At 37.0% G+C, this 22,864-nt stretch overlaps 2 protein-coding genes across 2 annotated transcripts in view; one reads left to right on the plus strand and one right to left on the minus strand.

Moving 5' to 3' along the window:
- Positions 1-1,331: 1,331 nt before the first annotated feature.
- Positions 1,332-22,864, plus strand: part of COX19 (cytochrome c oxidase assembly factor COX19) — a gene marked incomplete in the record, with an annotated part of 71,277 nt that continues 49,744 nt past the window's right edge. The window contains 2 exon segments of the mRNA XM_072417819.1: positions 1,332-1,787; positions 14,608-14,742.
- The window catches only part of LOC140336015 (cytochrome P450 2K1-like), a 13,996-nt gene continuing 6,400 nt past the window's right edge, over positions 15,269-22,864 (minus strand). Inside the window, exons 4-8 of the mRNA XM_072419068.1 lie at positions 22,520-22,707; positions 19,302-19,443; positions 18,626-18,813; positions 16,601-16,742; positions 15,269-15,664 (exon numbers count right to left, since the gene is read on the minus strand). Coding sequence (XP_072275169.1) covers positions 15,471-15,664; positions 16,601-16,742; positions 18,626-18,813; positions 19,302-19,443; positions 22,520-22,707 — 854 coding nt within the window. The 3' untranslated portion in view covers positions 15,269-15,470. The remainder of the gene's footprint in view (positions 15,665-16,600; positions 16,743-18,625; positions 18,814-19,301; positions 19,444-22,519; positions 22,708-22,864) is intronic.

Genomic DNA, 22,864 nt, shown 5'->3' on the forward strand with positions numbered 1-22,864 from the left:
CAAATGAGCGTTCAACCCGCCATCACTAGTGGGTGCATGAGCATAGCACCGAAGACAGGTTGCTATGCTGTCCTCTATTAGGATCTCCACAGGCATCCAGTAAGGTTTTAAACTGTGGGCTTGATTTATTTAAGTTCTTTAAGGCTGGAAAAGATACACTTAGTGAAGCTGGGTGATCAAGCAAACCTAGAAAATAGTAACAGGCACGTCATCCATAGTATCGTGCCCCCTCTTCTTTTTTTACAGCTACACCCCTGGACAGTACACAAGAATGCATTTGTGTGCCCTTTATTGTTTGATATGTTACATATATTCATCATGTGTCATAACTGATAAAGAGTCCTTTGGTTTAATCTGGCAAAAAATAAAAGTCACTGAAGAGAAATGATTGTTTCTCCCATTGTGTGATACATTTTCAGCCAAACTTTTTCAAACCTGAGTTTGCAGGTTCTCCCCGTGTCTGCGTGGGTTTCCTCCGGGTACTCCGGTTTCCTCCCACATCCCAAAAACATGCAGTTAGGTTCATTGGCTTCCCCCTAAAATTGACCTAGACTACATTAATGACATATGACTATAGTAGGGACATTAGATTGTGAGCTCCTTTGAGGGACAGTTAGTGACACAACTATGGACTCTGTACAGCGCTGCGTAATATGATGGCGCTATATAAATACTGTATAATAATAATAATAATAAACCTGCTCACCACGACAAGGTAAACTCTTCAGGAGCAGAACCTACTCTAATCTACACTCTGCTACCCTACTTGATGCTAGCCATCGTTCTTCAAATTTTGGATGTGTGTTTGTATTAGACCTTATCTAATAACTAGGTATGTGTGTGTATGAGTGTTTGGGGTAGGAGACATCAGACATACCTGATGAATCCCGGAGTTTTCATGAGTACCAGCCCCCCACCATGTATGAACACCATGACCTAAGAGAAAGAGAGAATTCTGAACAGCATTTCAAATAATATAATTTTCTGTTGTGTTGTTTGCCGTTATCCTGCTGGCAGTGGGATAGTATGAGGGTGCTGGGCACAGGCAACACCAGGAAACTTACAGGAAGACTGACATTGTCACCTCAGTCTGATGGAGTGAAAACATTTAGGTAAAGACAGTCCTCAGACAGTAGAGGATATGTTACTTCCACTTCCATTATTCCAACATTTTTTGGTTATTTCCATTAGTTGAAGGCACCTGGAAAGAGACAGTGACTAACTCGTACAAGTGAAGTTTGGTACAGTGCCTTAATCAGTTCAAGATGTCTCATATATATCTGCTACTAGGAGGGTCACATTGGAGGAGGACCACAATGGAGGAATGAGAGGGCCACACTGGACGAGTAGGAGAGCTACACTAGAGGAATCATGGAGTGAGATAGTCATATGAGGCCCAAGAAACACCAGTATGGTAGAAAAACACAAGTGTGATTTGCATCTTCTAGAAGGGCATTTGGATTCATTTTTATTTCAATAATTCTCGACTTTGGGGATTTTATTAAGGCAACAAAATAACAGCTCACATTCCAGTACTTACATAGGTGGATTTTATGTGGCCTCTGTCACTGAATTCCAGAGTTCAGGCTGTTCTGGTGCTGCAAATCGTAATCCTCCTACTGGTGGCTTTGCAAATGGGATTCCAAAAAAAGCATGTACATTTCTGTCTGTCTCTTTTACTGTTAGTGTCGTCCGTTGGAGTTTCCCATAATCTGTATTCACCAAGGGTCTACCGTCCTCTGCTGGAAGTCAGAAAAATGGAATGAAATGAGCTTTCTGGGAATTATGTGAGTATGATCAGTGTAATGTACAGTAGATATTCCTATCAATATGTTTACATTTAACAATGTGTAATGGAAAAGTAACATTTTGCATAATATGCTTTCAAACACCTCACAGCATGCCATCCCTAAAAATGTATATTGTGACTTTTATGATCATGAGTTACATTAAAAAAGTATGCAATCACTGTGCTTTAAAATCAAAGGAAAGGGTACCAGGGGAAAATCCATGCCAGAGTTCCCGTAAGTATCATACTAAAGGTAAGGGAATATTAAGAAAGGTCAAATACGAGTATACATGGGAAATGAAAAAGATTTTAGAAGTAGATTAATGTAATATATGACCATATACTTACTTAAAAGACTGTGGGCGAATAATATTTTGTGAAATTTTGGCTAAAAGTCAGCTATTGGCTATGCTTTCATTCTACAATAGTCTCTGCTCCACAGTTTCTGGATCCCTACTCAGCTCAGTGGAGCTGATTTACTGGGATGTTCATTTACCAAGGTGAATGATCATTTTGCAAAGAATAATTCACATAGCTTTATGAATATGACTGTTTTCTTTGCAAAAATGACCCAATAATGTGGAAGGAAATCTAAAAATTGAGGACTGTTACTTGGAAGGTTGATGTCAGTAGAGCTTAATTTTACTTATTAATCAAAGTGAAACATCCATTTCAAGGGGATAATTTATTTTGCTAAGTGAACTGTCTGTTTTATATAATTCAACTCCTTTAGGCACACTCCTATCCACAGAATACCCTTAGCAAAAAGTATTTACTGTAGTTTGTATATCTGCCCATCAGTGTCTGACATTGACTACATGACAATTTTCCTTCTTATAAATTCATTATTTCACCTTAAGCTGTAACCATAAAATTAAACCAGCAGAAATTATATTCACAGTGTGTACAGCGTAAGAATAAAAGAATAGAGATTAATCCAAGTCCTCTTATGGGTTGCAGAGGGGCCTTATTGCAAGAGACATGTTGCTTCTATAGCAGAAAATGTTGCAGGTTTTTATTACATAGGAAGTTGAGAGAAAGAGGAACAGGGTTTCAGAAGGTGAGGGGGAGATGAGCAGGTTACAACACAAAAGACTCCAGCTGGACCACTAAGAGCAGAATTTTTTAGTTGGAGATTGACAGTAGGAACAAGTAATCCAAAAGAGGTTGTGAGATCTTCCATTTTATTGTTTTTATTACCTATGGACACCCATTGGCCAAGCGTTAGGGGAAAACAATATAGCGCATTCCAACATAAATGAGAAGCATAGCATTTTTTTGTGGTTCTTGGCATGAGTTGCACATGTCAAATTCCCCCACAATGAAAATGGAAGTCCTTGGTGGGTTTAGTAGTGTTAATGTTAAATAAAAGATCTCTTGTAAGATTTACTGTTTCCTTTTACATTAGACAGATAGCCTCACATTCTCATGCTTTGCTATGACGCCAAGGTAATGACTGACTCGATTACTGAAAGCTACCCAGACCCTAAAATAGCAAAGCAATCCCAAACATATTACATTCTTCACAGTTATTATGAGGTTCTTCTCTTGAAATGCTTTGTTCTGTTTGCTCCAAACATATCTGCTGTCACTATGGTCACACCACACAGCAAAATTGGAATAGATCTGCTTCAAAATCTACCACATTCGGGATGTCTACTAGGAATGTAATTTTTTTTTTCTAAAATCTACATTTAATTATATTAGACCCATTGGGTCTGATTTATTAAAGCTCCCCAAAGCTGGAGAGGATACACTTTCATCACTGAAGCTAGGTGATCCAGCAAACCTGCAATGGATCTGGTCCATGATTCAAAACATAGCAAAATGCAAATGACTTTGACTAAATGCATTTCAGGTTTGCTGGATCACCCAGCTTCACTAATGAAAGTGTATACTCCCCAGCCTTGGAGAGCTTTAATATATCATGCCCATTGCCTCTGGCTGGATCTCTGCCTATCTGTGTTTGGAAAACTGTTTGTTTGCTCTTACATTGCTTACATATGCTTTTCCTAGCATACCTCCTATGCTCCAAATGTGATATGATGCAATCTCTTTTTGATTGTAGATGCACTTTGACACCAACTGTTGCAAAAGTTATCTGCAAATTCTATCGTTGGGGTACCTGGAGACTCTTTAAACATTATATGGTAATCTTAGGACAATTAGTCCTGATAGTGATGTCTCCAGCTGTCTAAGTTTGTACCATTTTTAGGACTAATACAAATACTAATGAAATATGCCAATGAAATATGCCAATGCAATTTAAAAAGGGAAACATTGAAAATACACAAATCCTTTCAATAACATGCTTGGGGGATGCCTTAAAGAAAGAATTTACTTTGGCAGCACACACTTAGCTGCCAAACTGATTTTTTATAACCTCTGAACATGGGAGGGTACATCTTAATTTGTAACCAAATTCCTAGGTTTGTACATTATGGGCAGGTGTATATATCTAGAAACTAAAAATGGAAACGTTCATGATGGGCACAGCAGGTGTACAAATCCAAGATTGCAGGACAGAAAAGGCAAAACCCCTCATAATGGGCACAGTAGGTGTACAGACCCAGGAATGCAGTGCAGGACATGTGAGAACCCCTAATTTTGGGCACAGTAGTTGTACAAACCCAGGATCTGGGCAGAAAAGGTGAGAACCCCTTATATTTGGCACAGTAGGGAAACAGACCCAAAAACTCAGTGCAGGAATAGTGAGAACGCATTATAGTGGGGACAGTAGGTGTACAGTCCTATGAACTGTGGGCATAAAAGGTGAAAACCCCTCATATTGGGCACAGTAGGGAAACAGACCCAGGAATGCAGTGCAGGAATAGTGAGTACCCTTCATATTGGGCACAGTAGGTGTACAGACCCAGGAATGCCATGCAGGAACAGTGAGTACCCCTCATATTGGGCAATATAGGTGTGCAGACCCAGGAATGCAGTGCAGGAAATGTGGGAACCCCTCATATTGGGCACAGTAGGTGTACAGACCTAGAACCTGTGGGCATAAAAGGTGAAAACCACTCATATTGGGCACAGTAGGGGAATTGACGCAGGAATGTAGCTCAGGGATCTCACTGAAAGAGTCCCTGAGACAGATGAAACCGTGAGGAGATGTTAAAATAATATCAGTTTGGGGTAGCCAAGCTCTGTAAATAGGCTCAAAGTAATATATAATGTCTATGTCTATAATCTAAAGTCTCACCTGTCTCATGACTCCCCTGGATGGCCCACCATAGAAGAAAGACTTGGAGAAGAGCTTCCATGTGTGGAGGGGACAGTGGAGTATTATATAGATTTCAGGAACTTTTAATGAGCTGGAAATGTGGACTGGAGTTTTTTGTTATTCGTACCCCCTGTGACTCTCAGTATAGACACAGAACTGCTTTTTGTCAGTATAAGTACCAAAGTTTAGATTAATTATTGCCAAGAATCCAGCAAGACAACTCTGTTAGTTGTGATAACATTTCTGATCCCACTATGAAGCCAGATCCCAGACATAACATTTATATATTTATGTGAATCCAACAAGATGGAAAAATTCTCACTAAAATTAAATTATTTCTGTTGACTTTTCAGCTCTTTTGTCTGACAACAGCTTGAATAAATATTAATATATTGTGACTATCCCTAAAATGTGAATGTCCCTAAAATGTCAGGGAAAAGTGTTATTAATGGCTCCAGGGAAATGGAAGTGGTAATTGATGTAAAGGTTTTTAGGAAGAGAGGGAATTGATCAGCAAGAGCCTGAGAAGGGAGCCAGAGTGGATCCCAGGCTGAGAGAGAACCAGAGTGTTCCAGGCTGAGAGAGAGCCAGAGGGTTCCAGCCTGAGAGAGAGCCAGAGTGGATCCCAGGCTGAGCGAGAGCCAGAGTGTTCCAGCCTGAGAGAGAGTCAGAGTGGATTCCAGGCTGAGAGAGAGCCAGAGGGTTCCAGGCTGAGAGAGAGCCAGAGGGTTCCAGGCTGAAGGGAGCGCCAGAGTTGATTCCAGGCTGAGAGAGAGCCAGAGGGTTCCAGGAAAGCCAGTGGTCAAACAGTACTACAAAACTGTGAGTGGAACAGTACAGATAAAGTGAATGTGATAGTAAGAAAGGGCACCTAAGTGTGGTAGCCAGAGGCCCAGCTGGGGTACTGTTTTTTGTTTTTGTTGTGAAGCTGTGGAGAGTGTGCTGTAACACTTGCCTGAACAAATATAAAGTGCTGTTATTTTGGACTTTTGGAGTCTGCTGCCTTTAATACTAGGCATGCTGGAACCTGGGATGAAACAATAGAAACCCGCAAGAAGTTCCAGAAATGATTTTTAGGGAACAAAGCACTCTTGCGAAGCAGACCAACGAAGAAGCATTATCTGAATTGCAAACTCAGGAGGCTGCTCCCTTGCTACCTGAGGTTAAGGCTGGGGAAACTGCTACCGCACCAACTGAAGTTAAGATTGCAACGGGCTACTGAACAGTTATAGTTTTAAAATGTATATTATGGAAACATCCCTTACATGGTAGTTGGATGTCCTATGCTTATTCAATTTCTTTATTATGTTTCCAGATTTCCTCTTGTACCTTTTCTACAATATAAGAGCAAGTCCAATACACCTTAAACACAATTTAAAGCATATTTAAACCAAAATAAAACACTTTGTGGGCATTAAACTGAAATCTTAAACAATATTACCAGCATCCACAGTGCCCTTAGGTATGAAGATTAGAAGAGGGGTGTTCTGTAGTCCAAGAAATGGCAGCAGCCTAAGGTGATGACAGTACTCCTCCACAGATTAAGTGCAGACACTGCTTTACTGGCAGGTTAAAATAAAAACCACATTGGATGATTGTCAAGTTTAAGTTATTTAGTTAACGTATTTGTGCTTGTGTTTGAATGCATTTTAACTTTAGTAGTTGGAAAAGCAATACTGAAGTGACTCTGTAAGTAATTCCACCCAGATACCATGACATCAACTTTTTTTTTATTGTATTTAAATTATTTTTTTTCTATTAGGTGATAGTTTAAGGAGTGATCTTATTATGTAATCTTTTTCATAGAAGAATACAAAAACAACAAAATTACGGGACTTTAACGACAGTGGATTTATAAAAAGCTATCACATACCTTTTTTTTCCTTCATTAGGAAACAACAGTTAAAAAATATACATGCCTCTTCCCTTAAAACAAGTTTCAGGAAGAGTTAATCAACATTGTTAGCATACATGGGCTAGATACATTGTACACATTACATATGATGAGATCATCCGACGCGTTTCTCTGTGACACCAAGGTGTCACAGGGGATGACGGTTCTTCTTACAATTTAAGTCCAAGTCCATTTATGGATAGAATCAAATGATTGAATCTAGTTTTTGGAGATAATTATTTATTATCACTCCATAATGGAGTGAGCATTACCAAAAATATCTGGAGAAGTACTGAATATCATTGTGGAGAACATATATGGGACACCGCCATCTCTGTGTGTTGTGATTTTAATTCTGCCATTTGCCTACCTTCATACCAAGAGAGTAAGCATACTGGTGAATGCAACAACTTTTGAGCTAATACACCTACTAGCTGTACCAATTACATCCCTGAGGAAGCGGACACAGTCTGCGAAATGCGTTGTATGATCTCATCATATGTAATGTTTACAATGTATCTAGCCTTTGTATGCTAACAATGTTGATTAACTCTTCCTAAAACTTAGTTAAAGAGAAGAGGCATGCATATTTTTTAACTGTTGTTTCTTAATGAAGGAAAAAAAGGTATATAACTTTTTATAAATGCACTGCCGTTAAAGTCCTGCATTTTTCTTGTTTTTGTATTCTTCAATGTATATTGGGGATATCAGCAGGAATACAAATGTTAGAAGACCAGATAATATTAATGATAAAATAATCTTTTCCATATTTACAATTTTCACAGCTGGTTATCTAAAGATCGCTAAAACCAGAGAATTGGGTGTCTGGTGCTGCAGACTCAACACAAGCTGTGTTTCAATACCATGTCAAGGATAAGATCGATACTGAGTATAGATCTTTCATTCCATTAGAATCTTCTGAAGCTTTCAAGTAATTCAGAGGTTATACTGAGACGTAGTGTTTTTCTATAGTCCAAAACCACATTCTTTTCCTTCCTCTCAAGTTCTCATCTTCTTTTTCTCTTCTTATCATTAAGTCATCCTGTTGTTATGAATTTTTGAACGGCAATATTTTGGTACCCCCTGTACTCTTTTTATACAAATTGTATCAGTGTAAGGCCCTGGTCCGGCGCCAGTTCTCACCAGACACCAGCCTAGGAGTATGTTCTGGGGGTGCTGAGAAGGTACATCTCAGGCTATCCGGCTAAAGGGAAGCAGCAGATGCTGCAAACTACTGTGCAGATGACGGACAACTAATTCCTTCATCTCCTTGCTGCTGTAAGCAACACCACCAGACAGAATAAACAGAACGTGATATACTGCAGTAGTGCACAGCATAGGATCACTTACCAGATAAGCATCTCCTAACAATTAGTTTGTTATTCTTTTTCTATTTTTTGTAGATATACCTTTTTTATTTCTTTTTCAGCTTACTTACCTTAAGTTTTGTTATATATGGAGGCTTCCTATGCCTCAGGCATTTTCTTTGTACTGAATTGTTTTGCTGCATGTTTGTATAGTAAAGATTGTTTGGACTAAAAAGAAAAGCTTAAGCCCGATGAAAGTTCCACAAAACATCTGTTACTGTCTCTTAGGGACATGAATATCTGAAAAAGAAAACAGGTAGTTTCCTGGAAATATGCGAAAAGCTTCACAAGTGTGATGCCAGGTGTAGTGGTTAGGAACATGGAAAATTTATTTCAGGTTCTTCTGTAATTTTCCTTTCCCGACACACTCTATGGAAACATACTGGCTCTTCCATGAACTAGTTATAGAATGCTGGGTCTGTATGTAAGGTGCAATTTTACATACATTTTTCTGTGATACTCCAGGGGCAGCGATTACCAACATGGATGCTGCCATAGAGTATATGTCGGTATAGGGTAACTTTATATACAAATAGATTCCTAAAAAGATTCATAAACAGTTTAATCTTAAAAAGGACAATGTGAAACCCTTGTGAAAAAGCTCAGAATGTAATGACATCTTAGATCAGGTGTCGGGCATCAGGCCAGGTTGGCCATCTGTGATATCTTGTTAGGTCAAAGACCCCAAGAACTCCCAGAGATCTAGAAGTATTTGTGTTGTCTCTCTTAATGCTGTCGTGTTTATTACCCCAGATGAATTTAGGAATTTTGAAGCATGTTACACTAATTCAGAAGCTTGTTAGGTGGGATGGTTATTGGGGAAGAGCGAGAAAAAAAAAATATAGGAGTGTATGTATATTGATTTTTTTCAACGCTATTTGTCCAATCCATAAAGGTGGAGAGGCTGATCATTTAGATATGTAGCTAATAATCTGAAAATGGGATATTCACAGTAGCTTGGAAAGGAAAATATTATAGATGTATTATGGGGACAGAAGCCTGGCATTGCGAGAAGGGTAATTGATGTACTATTTTATTTGTAGTTTGCACTAGGTCTCATTGTGTCATGTCAGACTGTATGGTTTGACACTAGCAAAGGCAGCCAAGTGCACGTGTAGGCCATGTTAGTTTAAATGTAGCCAGTCACAGGGATAGAGAAAGTCCATAATAATTTAAAATTTAAGTGCTTTTTTCTTTTTTTTTTCTTTCAAAAAAAGTTTAAAAAAAACGACATGAAGCTCCCCTACTTTTACAAACCAGACCCTTTCTTAGGCTATGGGACCTTCCAGGTTAGGAAACAAGGGCAGTAAGCGAGTGTGTTTCCTTTCCTATTCCTATGAAAGCGTCTGGAATCTGGAAACTGGAGGGGAAAACTACATGTTGCCCTCCCCGTATTTTTAAAAAAAACAAACCCACATGCCCCCATCGGTGGCATGAGCCATCATTTGGGGAGAGGGCCTGTTCCCCGCAATGTGGCCTACGTTGCAAGGCTCTGCTTGTGGGAGGCGTATTTGAAATTTGGAATCCATATAAAAGGGGTCCAGAAGTCCGCCTCTACATTCTTAGGTATGAGTACAGAGGTACATAGTACCCCTTAGCCCAGGGTTAAACGTCCCTACAAGTCACAAGTCCACACTTGTTTATACTTGTTCTCATTTTAATCTGTATGCTTACCTCTTCTGTTGTTACCTCTTCTTCCCCATAGGAAGATCCTTCCTGCGTCAGCTGCACACTGACAGAAGCACAGCTGTGGGGCCCTTTTAAGTGTTTCATGCGCAGTGGAACCCAGTTTCTAACAGCCCATACTATTTGTTCAGCATATAATGTCATTTGTTGTGTCTGTAAATCCAATGTAATTCTCAATGTAATACTTATTACAGCTAACCCTATTTTTTCATTTTGGATAAAGGAGGGGAAAGTTAAAGGCGTTTTATGTTATACGTATTGCTGTCCTTGTCTCTCTCTGGTTTATTTTCCCCCTAATTGAATAGCCACCTTCATCTAACATAATTTGGTTTTTATACAAATTTACCTCTGTCCTATACCATGTGACATGTCATAAAACTAAAAAACTATTGGTATGTATCAGAACTGCCAGCAAACACGTCCTCCTCTTATCAAGGGCCTACCTAATCCGACATTTAAGAGAACTATCATTTTGGCAGTGCTCCCATTGGGACAGTTTACCTCTTCTACATACTACTTGCTCAGCATATTGTTTTAATTCAAATGATCCTAAATGTAATGCCTAATTCCAGCTAACCCTATTTTTTTCATTTCGGAAAGAGAAGGGGAATGTTAAAGTTTCTCTATGTTTACATATTGCTGTCTGTTTCTACCTGGTATATTTCCGCCTAATCCAATAGCCATCTTTATCTAACAGAACGTGGATTTTATATTGAATTTTACTTTGTCTCATGTAATGTCACAATGTCAGGTTCCTAAAAATGAGAAAACTATTGGTATGTATCAGAGTTGCCAGGAAACACATCCATCTCTTACTAAGCCTACCTGATCTCACACTTACAAGGAACAAACTGTCATTTTGGAATTGCTCCCATTGGAAAACCTCCTTTAACAAAGTTTTATAGTTCGGGTTTCTGGTATAGTTAGTTTGAGGGAATGTTGGACATTTTCTGTTGGATTTGTTTAAAAACCATGTAATGTTTCTTCAAGTAACTCATCATATGGACAATAAATATGATAATGATAATAATTTTTCTGAATGGGCTGTTAATTCAAAGAACCTTTCATGCTACCTATTCCTCATATACTAGTGGATTATGCATTCTACTACATAAGAAACTTGCTTGCAAAGTGCAAATAATATTTTCTAACCCAGATGAAAGATATTTTGTATCTCTTTTGAGTCTCTAGGGCAAATTACTCTGGATTATATGGAGATACCATTGTAATTTATCCTGGGGATGTCAATTTTTTATACAAGACTCTAACACAAATACAAGGCCAAGCCCGTAGTTATATTGTATATAAATAAAGAGAGGAAAAAAGACAGGCTTTTTGGCAGTATAGTGTGAAAACAATAATGGTTTATTAACATATACTTTAGCCCTAGATACAACATAAACCTTCTATGCTACAGATCTGGGTTTACATCATAGTAATTGATGTAAACATCAAAGTACTAGATGTCGCTGGCCATGTCAATTGATGAAAGTACTACATGTCGCTGGCCATGTCCATACCCCCCACTAACTCTATACACCTATAGTTTGGGGGGTAAAATGTCATCAACTCAGAAATGAGGATGACATTGTTATGTAGTAATCCATTTATTCATAATAACCTCAAATGGATAGATCAATAATTTTATGTCAGGATGATACCACTACTAGCCCCTCCAAAAAGATCACTCATATTAATATTATAGCAGAAGATCATCACTCTGTCACTATGGAATCGACCACTTTACAGTTCTGCATCACTCATCATTATATTCATTACTACTACCATTATAGCCCCATTATCCTGGCTCACCCCAAGAGACAGGTTGAAATTATGTTGATAACATTTGATAGGATGATACTAAAGGGTATGAAGGAAGAAGATAAGTTTAAGTGGCTATTGAGGTTTGAAATTCAGCAATTAATGGGTTAATTGGATATACCTTGATAGTTTTATAAAGATGTTAAAAGAGTGGAATGTTAGGCTGCAATGGCAGTTGCATATTGGTCTAAGGAAAGAAAAACTCACTTGATAATATTTATATGATTAGAATGTTAATTAAAGGGGTTATACGGATAATCAATTAAATAAAAGTAAATAAAAGGAAACATGAATACTTACATAGACAGCAGCATGTTGTATTCACAAGCTGAAGTTCAACATAACAATGGATTTTTAACTGTCTCTTAATTCTTATCAATGTGTTTGAGTTAAATAGAAACTGTGTACACAAGAGTTATGGTCAGGAATTAGGGGAAATAATATCCTACAATTTATTGCCTTAAAATTATTAAGTTACTTACATATTAATTTGTTGGTGTCAGTGGTGGATCCCCCCCCCCCCCCCCAACGCTCTAATCCTGTCTAAATTTCCATGCAAAAAGCATTACAAATTTTTGGCATGGAAATTTATTTTTAAATGTAGGATATAATTCTTAGGCATAACTCCCCAAAATATGTTCAATACTTAATAAATTTAATTGATTTAATAATAAACCTTAAAAAAAATAGTTAAAAATGTAATATAACTGTACAGTAGAATATAAAATAATTATATATATATATTATATGAAGATTTCTTTGTATTGGACTCAACACAGCTATTTTGTTTTGAATCCAATACAAAATTATTTTAATTTCCTGTTGCTCCGCCTGCACGAACCAGCGTCCGAACCGACATCACAGGAAACCCCATAGATCTCGGCTCTTCACTTCGCGTCTGGAAATCAGAGGGAGAAAACATGTCCCCAGGACCTGCGGGGACCAGAAGGAAGAACCCAGGAAGAACCACAACGGAGCAAGTTAAGTGAATGCTAATATGAATGCTGCAGCCAGACTCATCCATCCTTCCCACCCCCCCACACCTGTTTTTATGGATAGGACATACAATACATGCTATGTTGTTTAGAAACAATACATTGAGTAACAGATTTTGGTGTCTACTATTCATTACAAAGTTAGTCTATTGTTTAAATTGGGTAAATTAGGTTTTCAGAATTCACTAGTGTCTAGTTAGTAACAGAAGTTTTCAGAACTCACTTTTGGGATGCAATATCCCCGAAAATACACATCACGTGGAGTTGTGTGTGGCAAATTCAGTGGGAGGATATTAGCAAATCTCGTGCCCATTCCTCCACCCTGGCATTGCCCTAACTGAACTATTCAACCTCTCGCTTTCTATTGGTAAATACCCCTTTTAGGGCCTGGAGGGATCTTTCCTTTGCTCTTCTTAGATCCATTAATCCAGTAGAGAATTAATACAATGCATATTGTAAAATTGATTAACAAATCAATCCTTGTCAGAAGGTTGGTGAAAAGAGTCATAGTGAACAACCACTATGATGATCTTCAGAGTAACACAGCTTTTATGTGCATGGGTTAATTGTTAACATAATAATCTTTACTAGAGAGAAAGAAATAATAAACTATATTACCATATTTGGCTTATTGGCGAGTTACCTAAGGTTGTGATTGCACATTGTTTTTGCATACAGTAGATCCTCTAAAACGTAGTTCACAAACTCATATAACCCTTTTGTTCTGTGGGAGAAAGTGTGGGGCATTTATTATAAAATCTGCAGTGTAGCTGTTTGGATGCCAGGACCTAGAGTTTACACAATAATTATATAAAGTGTTATAAATGTCCATGTATGAAACAGCTAAGAAGATAAAAAAAATGGTGACAAAATATATGGTGTAAAAAGGATATTTGGGATATTCAGCTTTAAAGATAATATTTAGGCTAACTATACAATGGATGAACTTGGCCACTGATAAAAAAGGCTGATGTACTCATCATTACATGATTAAATAAACTGGAATGCATCAGATAAAATACATATGTGAGATACCCAAAAGGTCAAAAGCCCTAAAAGGACCAATGTGCTCTCACGGTCCCCCACATTTGTATTATGAGACATGGGCGAGCATTTCTATGAGTGTTAATTCTTCCCTTGGCACTTGTGTATGTAAAGGCAGTTTAAAAAATATATTTATAATTTAGGTAGACCACTGTAATGCATGTCCAGGGCACCTACTGGCAACCTCTAGGAAGATAACTCTAGAGGTTTTTTAATACTATCATAAAAAAGCACTGGGTGCAAATGATGACAAATTCCAATGATGAAATGGTGTTCCTCCTAAAGTTACCTTTAAACAGGGGTTCTTGACTGGGGGTATCCATACCCCTTGAGGGTATGGGAACCAAATGCTGGGGGTATGGGACTGGATCCCTTGGTACAGGTATTTATTTTATTTAATGTATTAATTTACACTTAGGTACATTGTTAAATCTGAAATCAAAGTGGAGAAATCAACTTGATGTGTCAGATGACATGCGAGTAGCTTAGTCTGTAACTGTACCCCAATTCCATGCTTTAATTGCACATAAACAACAGCAAATATCTCACTAGATCAGTGAAAGTCTGTGTTATGTGATCAAGATATTGAAAAAACCTGCACATTTAAGTTTGTTTTCTTCTTTTGTGAAATACTCATTGGTTTATAATCTGAAACAGGTGAATCAAAGTCATATTGTAAAATAGTTGTAGCTGTTTGTATATTTGTCATTTTTCATTTTGCTTGAAAATAAATGTGATAAAGTTATCAATGCTAATGTTTTTATTTCACGTTCTCTTCCTAGCTATATTTAAAGTACAGTAAATTCAAGCTGTTGACATGATTGTAAGACATGCTGGCAACTAATATAAGGAATGGTGATGATTATTTTAAAATCAAGTAAAGGAAATTTGGGACCATATTGGACAATTTATTGGGGGTGAGTTATCAAAAGTTTAAGAACCCTTGCCTTAGAGCAATGCCAGACCTTCCTCCAGCCAACTGATCCCTAAAGAGGGTTATGTGCCAAAGAGGTCACAGGCATATTACCTGGAACAAAAATGTATCTGCTTGTATTAACAAGATATCTGGGTATTACAGTGAAATCAATTTTTGAAATATTACTGACGAAACCCTGATGCTGGATTATTTATGTAAGCAAACTGACCTGACTGGGAACTGACCATTACATTTATCTAGTAAAGTCACAGTCATGTTAAAAGTAAATGAAAAATATAAAGAAAAACTCTGCAAGTTATCATTTAAAGTACTTATTTGTTATGTGCAATTCTTTAAATTAATGTTCGGGTTTTTATTATTAATTCTGATATCACTATCACATTTTACAAGTTTGCTCTTTAACTGAAGTTGCCTTCAGAGGTAGTTGTAAGTGCAATTACTCACTCCCCAAAACAACTGTTCAGAATATATTGTACAAAATGAAACATGCACCACACAGTTATAGGTATTTTCATATACATATTTACTTTCATATTATTGATATAAACAGGGATATTAAGACATTAACACATTTCATGTAAACATTACTTACTTTAGGGTGATTTACATGTTTATTTAAAATGAAACACAAAAATGACTACACATCTCTTTAAGGTAAAATTTTATCCATTTTGGGGGGATTCCCTTTTCTTGACCTCTAACTACATATCATGACTGATTGTTAAGCTTTGCACATACTAAGTGTGGCAATGGAAATAAAAGGAATCCAACATCAGCCTTGAGATCTAAATCTTCTTTGGAGACTCCAGGAGGTGGACAGAAGGTGAAGGTTTGTAGTAGGCCAGTAAAAAAAAGAAAAAGTTCCATTTTGGCTAAACTCTCTCCAACACAAGCTCTTCTTCCTGGAGGAAAAAAGTAAACTCGGGGTGACATTGTACGCTTAACAAATGTTTGGAGTCAGAAAATAAAATAATTACATAATTAGATGGAAAAGAGTGATAGAGAAAACTCTAATCCCATTGTAGATGTACTCCAACAACTAAACTGTTATGTGGCTGCTGATACTGGATATCTACCATGAGATCAAACAGATCATCATGCATTTAGTAGAGAAAGATAGAATAGAAAAAAAGCATTAGGGTAACGCTGTTATGTTTGAAAGTAGATGTAACTTGAGTTGCATCTTCCAATGTTCATGTGACTGATGGATATTTATATTATATTTATGATAAGGTAACTTAGATGACTATTGTTCACTTTAAGTAGATTTTGCATTCCTATACAAGTCGATGGGAATGAAAACCACACTTGAAGCAGGTCAATGGGAGCTCAACTTCAGATACATCTGGCAATGAACTCTCAATGAGCTCAGAAGCATCTTAAACTAATGCCATCAACTCTAGCTGAAAGCCTGTCACTATAGGTCATAATGGTGGCATCAAAGAAAGACATCATATATGTGGGTTTCTTGGAATACCTGAAGTTGCATGTTTATGAAACAAGAACATAATAGGAAATGCTTCTGCAGAAAAAAAAATATATATTCACCTTTAAATTTGAAAGAGCAGATTGATTTCTGCCCTGAGCACTGTAGGTCAGGTGGTATCTGTAGATTAACACCATACCCAGTTTCCCCTTTTGACTTTAACTGCACTACACTCAATTTTAAATATGGATCCATATCAAACCTGTGTTACTTGTCTACACAAGACGTTTGAAGGATGTGAACACAATTTCTTTTTCACAGATTAGGCATTGTTTTGGGTGGAAGTCTCCCAGTGTAAAACCCATGAATATTATAAAACATTTCATTTTGCTTAATAATCCTTGTTGCTTACCTGCAGAGAAGGGCATGAACGCATCTTGTTTCACAAATTTCCCAGATGCATCCAAAAAGTGATTGGGGTTAAACTTATGAGGTGTTTCCCACTGAGTCTTGTCATGCAAAACTGATGTAAGGAAAGGAATTACCTCTGTTCCCTACAAAAAGAATCAGATATTAAAAATTGTATGCAGATATTAAAAATACAAGTAAATCTGGCTCTACACATTATTACATCATTAAATGTTGGTTGGAAAAGAGATACAAGGTGAGAAGTGCTGCAGTAAAAATGGGAATGACTGAATGAATTTGGTTGATCATTTAGGATTGGATGAGTACATAGATGGATAGTGGTATGGAATGGTGATTCAGTAGCCATAAAAAGAGCTCCTTTCCAAAAATGCTGTACAGAGCTGGAGCCATGCATTGGAACAAGTATTCTTGTAAACTATCCAGATCCATGGGACTCATAGCTGTAACCAGGATGGTTGCTGAATATGACTGTACATTAGAGCTTACAGTGCAAGAAGAAGCAGCATGAGTTCATGTTGAGAAGGAGCATGCTGATGTATAGAAAGTTAGGTCTGTACACGTGGCATCAGAATTCACGTGTGGGTAGGTTAATAATAGTGCTAAATAAATCTCTAACTTAGCAAAAAAATCCATACTAAGACAAATATGCAGGCTCTCCTCTCCTTTTAAAACTGCTAGTTGCATGTATAAATACATTTTTAATGTATTTTTTCATAAATGTTTTTCATAGTTTTAAACATAATAGGAAAAGGTTACTGCATTCATAAACTGTTATATTACCTGTTCTGGGGATACTGTTTTACCAGGCAGAAAGCAAGGGATAATTTGTAACAAGGAAACACAATAAAAAGCTGACAGAGGTTCAAAAGGTTTTCCTACTTGTCTTAATATTAAAAACTATTTTTACTTCTGTCTGGGTTACTATCCTGTGAGCCATATACTAATAGGTGCATGAAAAATATTGATATTTTATATATATTGCTTGTTTTCCTGCTTACTACTTTGCACCAATTCACCCGGACCGCTCTTTGCCCAATTGATGCTCTGCTCAGCAAAAAGAAACCGTGCCCTGGGGTTATTTTATTGGTAAAGATGGGAAAGAGGCATTGATAAGGCAAAGAATAGGAATTCTCAATCAGTGTTTGATTGAATATGTTGATCAAACATAGATTGTGAATGCCTATTTTCTAATCAATTTCCAATAGAGATGATTTGTATTGTGAAACTAATCTTGGAATCAGTTCTAAATATCAACCTGTATATGGCTGGAATTGAAGAGATTTCCCATAAAGTACTGTCCCAGGGATAACCTTTTAACCAGATAGGAAGTGAAAGGTGTAAAATATGACATGATATGATAAGTTCTAATCATTCTGTCCACTGTAGACAAAGTTAGGTTTTGGGTATAACCACATTTTAAGTAATTTAAAAAGGTTTATTGCTCTGTTTTTTTTTTTCATAAACAACTTTTTTATTTGCTTAAAACTAACTTGCATAAATAATCTTTAGCTGTATGGCATAATATAGGAGACATACGTTCCTAGAATTAGTTCATTAGTTTGAAGCTGTACATGTTGGGAAATGCTCTGTCCAGCGACTCCTTGCTAAAATGGTAGACAATTCAATTATTTAAAGTAAAAATTTTCTTTGTTACTGTTTTTTTTTTAAATGGAACAAACTCTGTATTTTAACTGGAAAAGCTGGGGGTCGTCTTATACCCCCAGTCGTCTTATACGCCGGAAAATACGGTAATTCTGTACTCTGTATTTGTGGGCTCCTGGTCAGCTGCCAACCTATCTCCAGACACTATCCTTTGCACACCAAGTTCTGGGGGCAACCGATTGCTGGGAGATGCAACCAGTCTCCTGAGGCTGAGTGGGGATGCTTTAGACAAAGACTGCGGCGATAGATTGGGGGACTGGTATCTGGACAATACTAGTACTGACCATGCCTTACAGTACATTTCTTGTATAATTCCATTGATAAATGAGAAGTTTTAAGAACTCACCTTTGGAATACAGTATCCCCGGAAATGCACATCTCTTGGAGTGGTGTGGGACAGATTTAAAGGAACAATATTAGCAAACCTCTGAATTTCATGTATGACTGCTTCAGTATAGGGCATATTTTTCCGATCCTCAACTGCAGGCAGCTGACCTTGTTTAATATGTTTCTGGATTTCCTCTTGTACCTTTTCTAGAGCATAAAAATTAAATAAATATATCAACATTTCCACAGTATGTAACATAATTTTTATTTTGCCCCCTGATAATCCTCTTACACACTGAGTAGTACTGGCACCCACTAAATTATAAAAAGAGTAAAAATATCCAAAATGGAAACACAATGCGAAAAAAGTACTGCCGGTTTACAGTACTGCAGGTATGGCACACAGTACGATAACAATCAGTCAATAGGAAGGCTGACCTGCTGAGTAACTTGCCAACCTGCAGTGGTGGCATCATTAAACCCGGGTTAATGTTTTTTTATTTTAAATGATATTTACCACAATTACTTTTTTTGGAGGGGAAGATTAATTGTGCCTCATATTAGGAACAGACAGGAGGTATGGTGAAAATCCTATTAAAAAGTTGTCCAAATGAAGACATACAACAATTGGGTGTTTGTGGGTGTCAGTAACTAGAATTTAAGCAGGTTTTTATGTTAGGCATCATTTTTTTTACTTTGTATTTCTGGGTACTTCATCATCAATAAGATTCCCCAGCGTAGTGTTGTAGATGTTGTTTCGGTCCCAGCGCCAAAGAGATCCAGAACGCAGTACACCAGGTTTTCATCATCAAAGTAGTTTTCAACTTTGGATGACTCCTAAAAACAGAAACATGAAATGATTCAAATACTGTTCATTTCTGTTTCTACAAAAATGTTTTTTAAGGATCAACCAGCACATTTTCTTGGTTATGTCCTCCTAAATTAAAACATTTTAATTGTCCATTTATTCACTGACATTTACCAACATTTGTCCGAGGGTGGAAAATGGTGCTTACTAAAAACATGACCCTAGTTATTAAAGGGAGAATGTTACAATCCCTGAACATTAAATTAAAATGTGCCAAGCTATGAGTATTAAACAATAAGCTACAGGTGTTTCATTATGGGAATAAGGCAATATGTACTCAGCGTAATAGACAATATTCAGAGGAAGAAAATATGAACGTTCCTTGCGAGAGAGTATGACTGAGATGGCGACTGAAGCTGCCATGTAAGAGTCTTCCCTGTTAGAGATATATTATCATGTAAAAAAAAAAGACTGGAGAGGATACACTTTTATCAGTAAAGCAGGGTGATCCAGCAAACCTGGAATGGCTTTCTTAAAAATCATTTGCTATTTGTTAGTAAATGTTTTCAATCCTGGACCAGATCCATTTCAGGTTTGGTGGATCACTCAGCTTCACTGATGAAAGTGTACCCTCTCTAGTTATGGAGAGCTTTTATATATAAGGCCCAATAGCTTTGAAACACATCTAGTACCCATGAAGCATCCTGCTCTTGTTACTCTGACTCATGTGGTGGTGACTGATATAGACAGAAAATTTTTGTTGCTAGAAACAGTCTTTCTTGATTATCTTTGCTTCTCTTGCATGTCATGGGGCTGAATAAACCTCCCAGGCTACTCTGTCCATGGCCAGAACGTATAGCAGGAATGGTGAGGCTTTCTGATGCTACCACTAGTTTTTTATACAAAAACATGGAATACTGAGTACATGCAGCGTGGATGTACAGGTGGATTGGTGCAAACTGTCCAGTCTGAGCCATTCTGATCATCATGTGTCCTCCTTCCCACACCTGTACAGGTGGGACTGACCTCATAAGAAGAAAGTTGTGTTTGTTATTCCTCAGGTCATGAGAAAGAAAGCAGCTGGTAATATACAAAAAAAAAAATTCCCTACTAACAATTGCAAGTTTTTTACAATTTAATACTGTTGCTGTTTTGGACTATTGTAAACATGTTATATGGGGAGATAGGGGTTACTGTATATGTGGTTGCTGTACAATAGAGTTGTATAAATGGCTGCAATAGTTAAGAACTGTACATGTGTCTATTATGTGGGGTAGGGAGCTGTATTTATGTAATTTAGTTGGTGTTTGTTTATGGAATACTTTATTAAATACATTAATGGCTGCTTTTGTTAGGGTACAATAGGAGTAATAGGAAGGTCAGGTAATTAGATATCAAATATATATATCAAATATCAAGTCGCTCCTCGAGATGATCACTTCAAGACTGGAGGTAAAATGGTCAAATATGGTATCAACAAGGGCATTCTATTTTAAGTTGCAAATACCCATTTAGAGAACAATGATTCTGTATTGGGGACTTACAGTACCAAAGAAGCTCAGCTGAATGGACTATTCCCCTGAAAAGAGGGAATATCTAGCATCCAAAATTCTACATGGTTTTAAACACTTTTAGGGAGAGAAAAGTAGGATGTCCACTTCCCACTGCTTTGTCACGGAGCATTATGCCACCACCTCTCCCTCCTTCTAACATTTTGTATAAAGAAAAAAAATTCAAAGTTGTTCTGTTGTCAATTTGAAAACATCCAGCATCCATTCCTGTAGATTGAACAAAGTTTGTTTACTCACAATCCGCTGGACAAAGCTTGGGCAGAAATAGGAAAATGTTGTAGTGTCCAGAACTATTGATCCAGAATCAAGGGTTTTGTCTCCTTATTAGAGAGGAGAGGTTCTGTTATTCAGAAATAGTTGAGAACATTGTAACCGATTAAAAATGAATCACAGAAAATTATCAGCTGACAAGATTTTTTGTAGGTGTTTACATACTATTTAGTTTTAAAATTTTATTGGAGTATATGCAGTAAATAATATATGTCGGTAACCTGTACAAACAATCTATAACAATGTCAGATGAATAACAGGTGTTTGCATAATTTCAATATGGAAAATAATGTTAACAACAGAAGGAGCACAACACAAACAGTAGTAAACCAATATGTAACAAAATATCAGACAGCATTATCCACAGGAGGGTCATTCTCAAACATTCTTAGGATATACCATGAAAGTTCATTTTATTTTTGCTTCATAGGATAGGTTTGGGTCTCTATAAATCATTCCCATATCTCGAAAAACTTGTGAACCATGGTCTCTTTGTTCAAGGAGGCCTCCATCCATGCCATGCAAAATATATAAGCTAGTTTTTCCTTAAAAAGCCAGAGTTGATGGATCTGAATCTATCCATTTGTGCAAGATACTTTGTTTGGCCACTAAGGAAACTATCAAAAACAACATGCGGCTTCCCCTAGTGATTTGTACTCCTTATAGTAAAGTATATATATATTATAAGTAAATATGCACAATATTGCTCATTTAGGAGAAAGGAGCACATAGTTGACTAGGTGAAGGGTAACATAATTAGTTACTATAATTGCCAGAACATTTATATTTTCGGGCAATCCCAGAAAGCATGGTATAAATCTGCGTTTTGCCTTTGGGAGATTGCAAGGAGGTCCCAAAAGTTAGACTCCACGTAGTAAAATGAATGCCCCATAAAAATATTTTAGGGTTATTTCTCTATACGTTGCTGATGGAAGGATTGTCCATGCCCTTGAAGTGACACTAAGAATGTCTGTTTCTGATTTTTAGGGAAATGTTCAGACCATTTACCGAGTCCTACTCTTCTAGTAGCGTAACTGAATTTTATTTAAGTCTTTGATAGAGTTCTGTGATCGCCCTTTTTGTGGGGTTTCTCATTGAGACTAGGCAATCCAGAGAATTTACATACTATTTGTTTTTTTTTTGGTAAAAAATGCACCAAATACATTGTTCTATGCTATTAAAACAAAAAACTTTTTAAAAGGTACATTTTTTATAGTTACTGTATATATCTACATTTGTACGTAATAATGACGTAAGGTTAATACCATATAAAAATAAAAGAAATACTTACCACTAGCTTAGCTGCTCCTGAAAGTTTCTCATTTTCACTCATAGTGTGTACAAGTTTTTGAAATGTTGAATCATGGTATTCAAACCTTTCTCCAAAAATAATAGAGCAGATAACATTAGACACTGCACAGTTCAATATGCTATCGTTGTCAAATGGTTTCCCTAGAACATAAAACAAAATGGGAAGAAACGCCAAGATTAATTTACTATGAAGGGGTCATGAAAGCTGTCTGATATTTCTACTATAAAATGTGATTAACTAAAAGTTGATAAACATACAGAAAAAATGCTTGGGTAAATAAATGTTAAAATGTGAGTA

This window comes from Pyxicephalus adspersus, chromosome 7 (assembly GCF_032062135.1).
Source record: "Pyxicephalus adspersus chromosome 7, UCB_Pads_2.0, whole genome shotgun sequence".
In the NCBI taxonomy this organism is placed as follows: domain Eukaryota; kingdom Metazoa; phylum Chordata; class Amphibia; order Anura; family Pyxicephalidae; genus Pyxicephalus; species Pyxicephalus adspersus.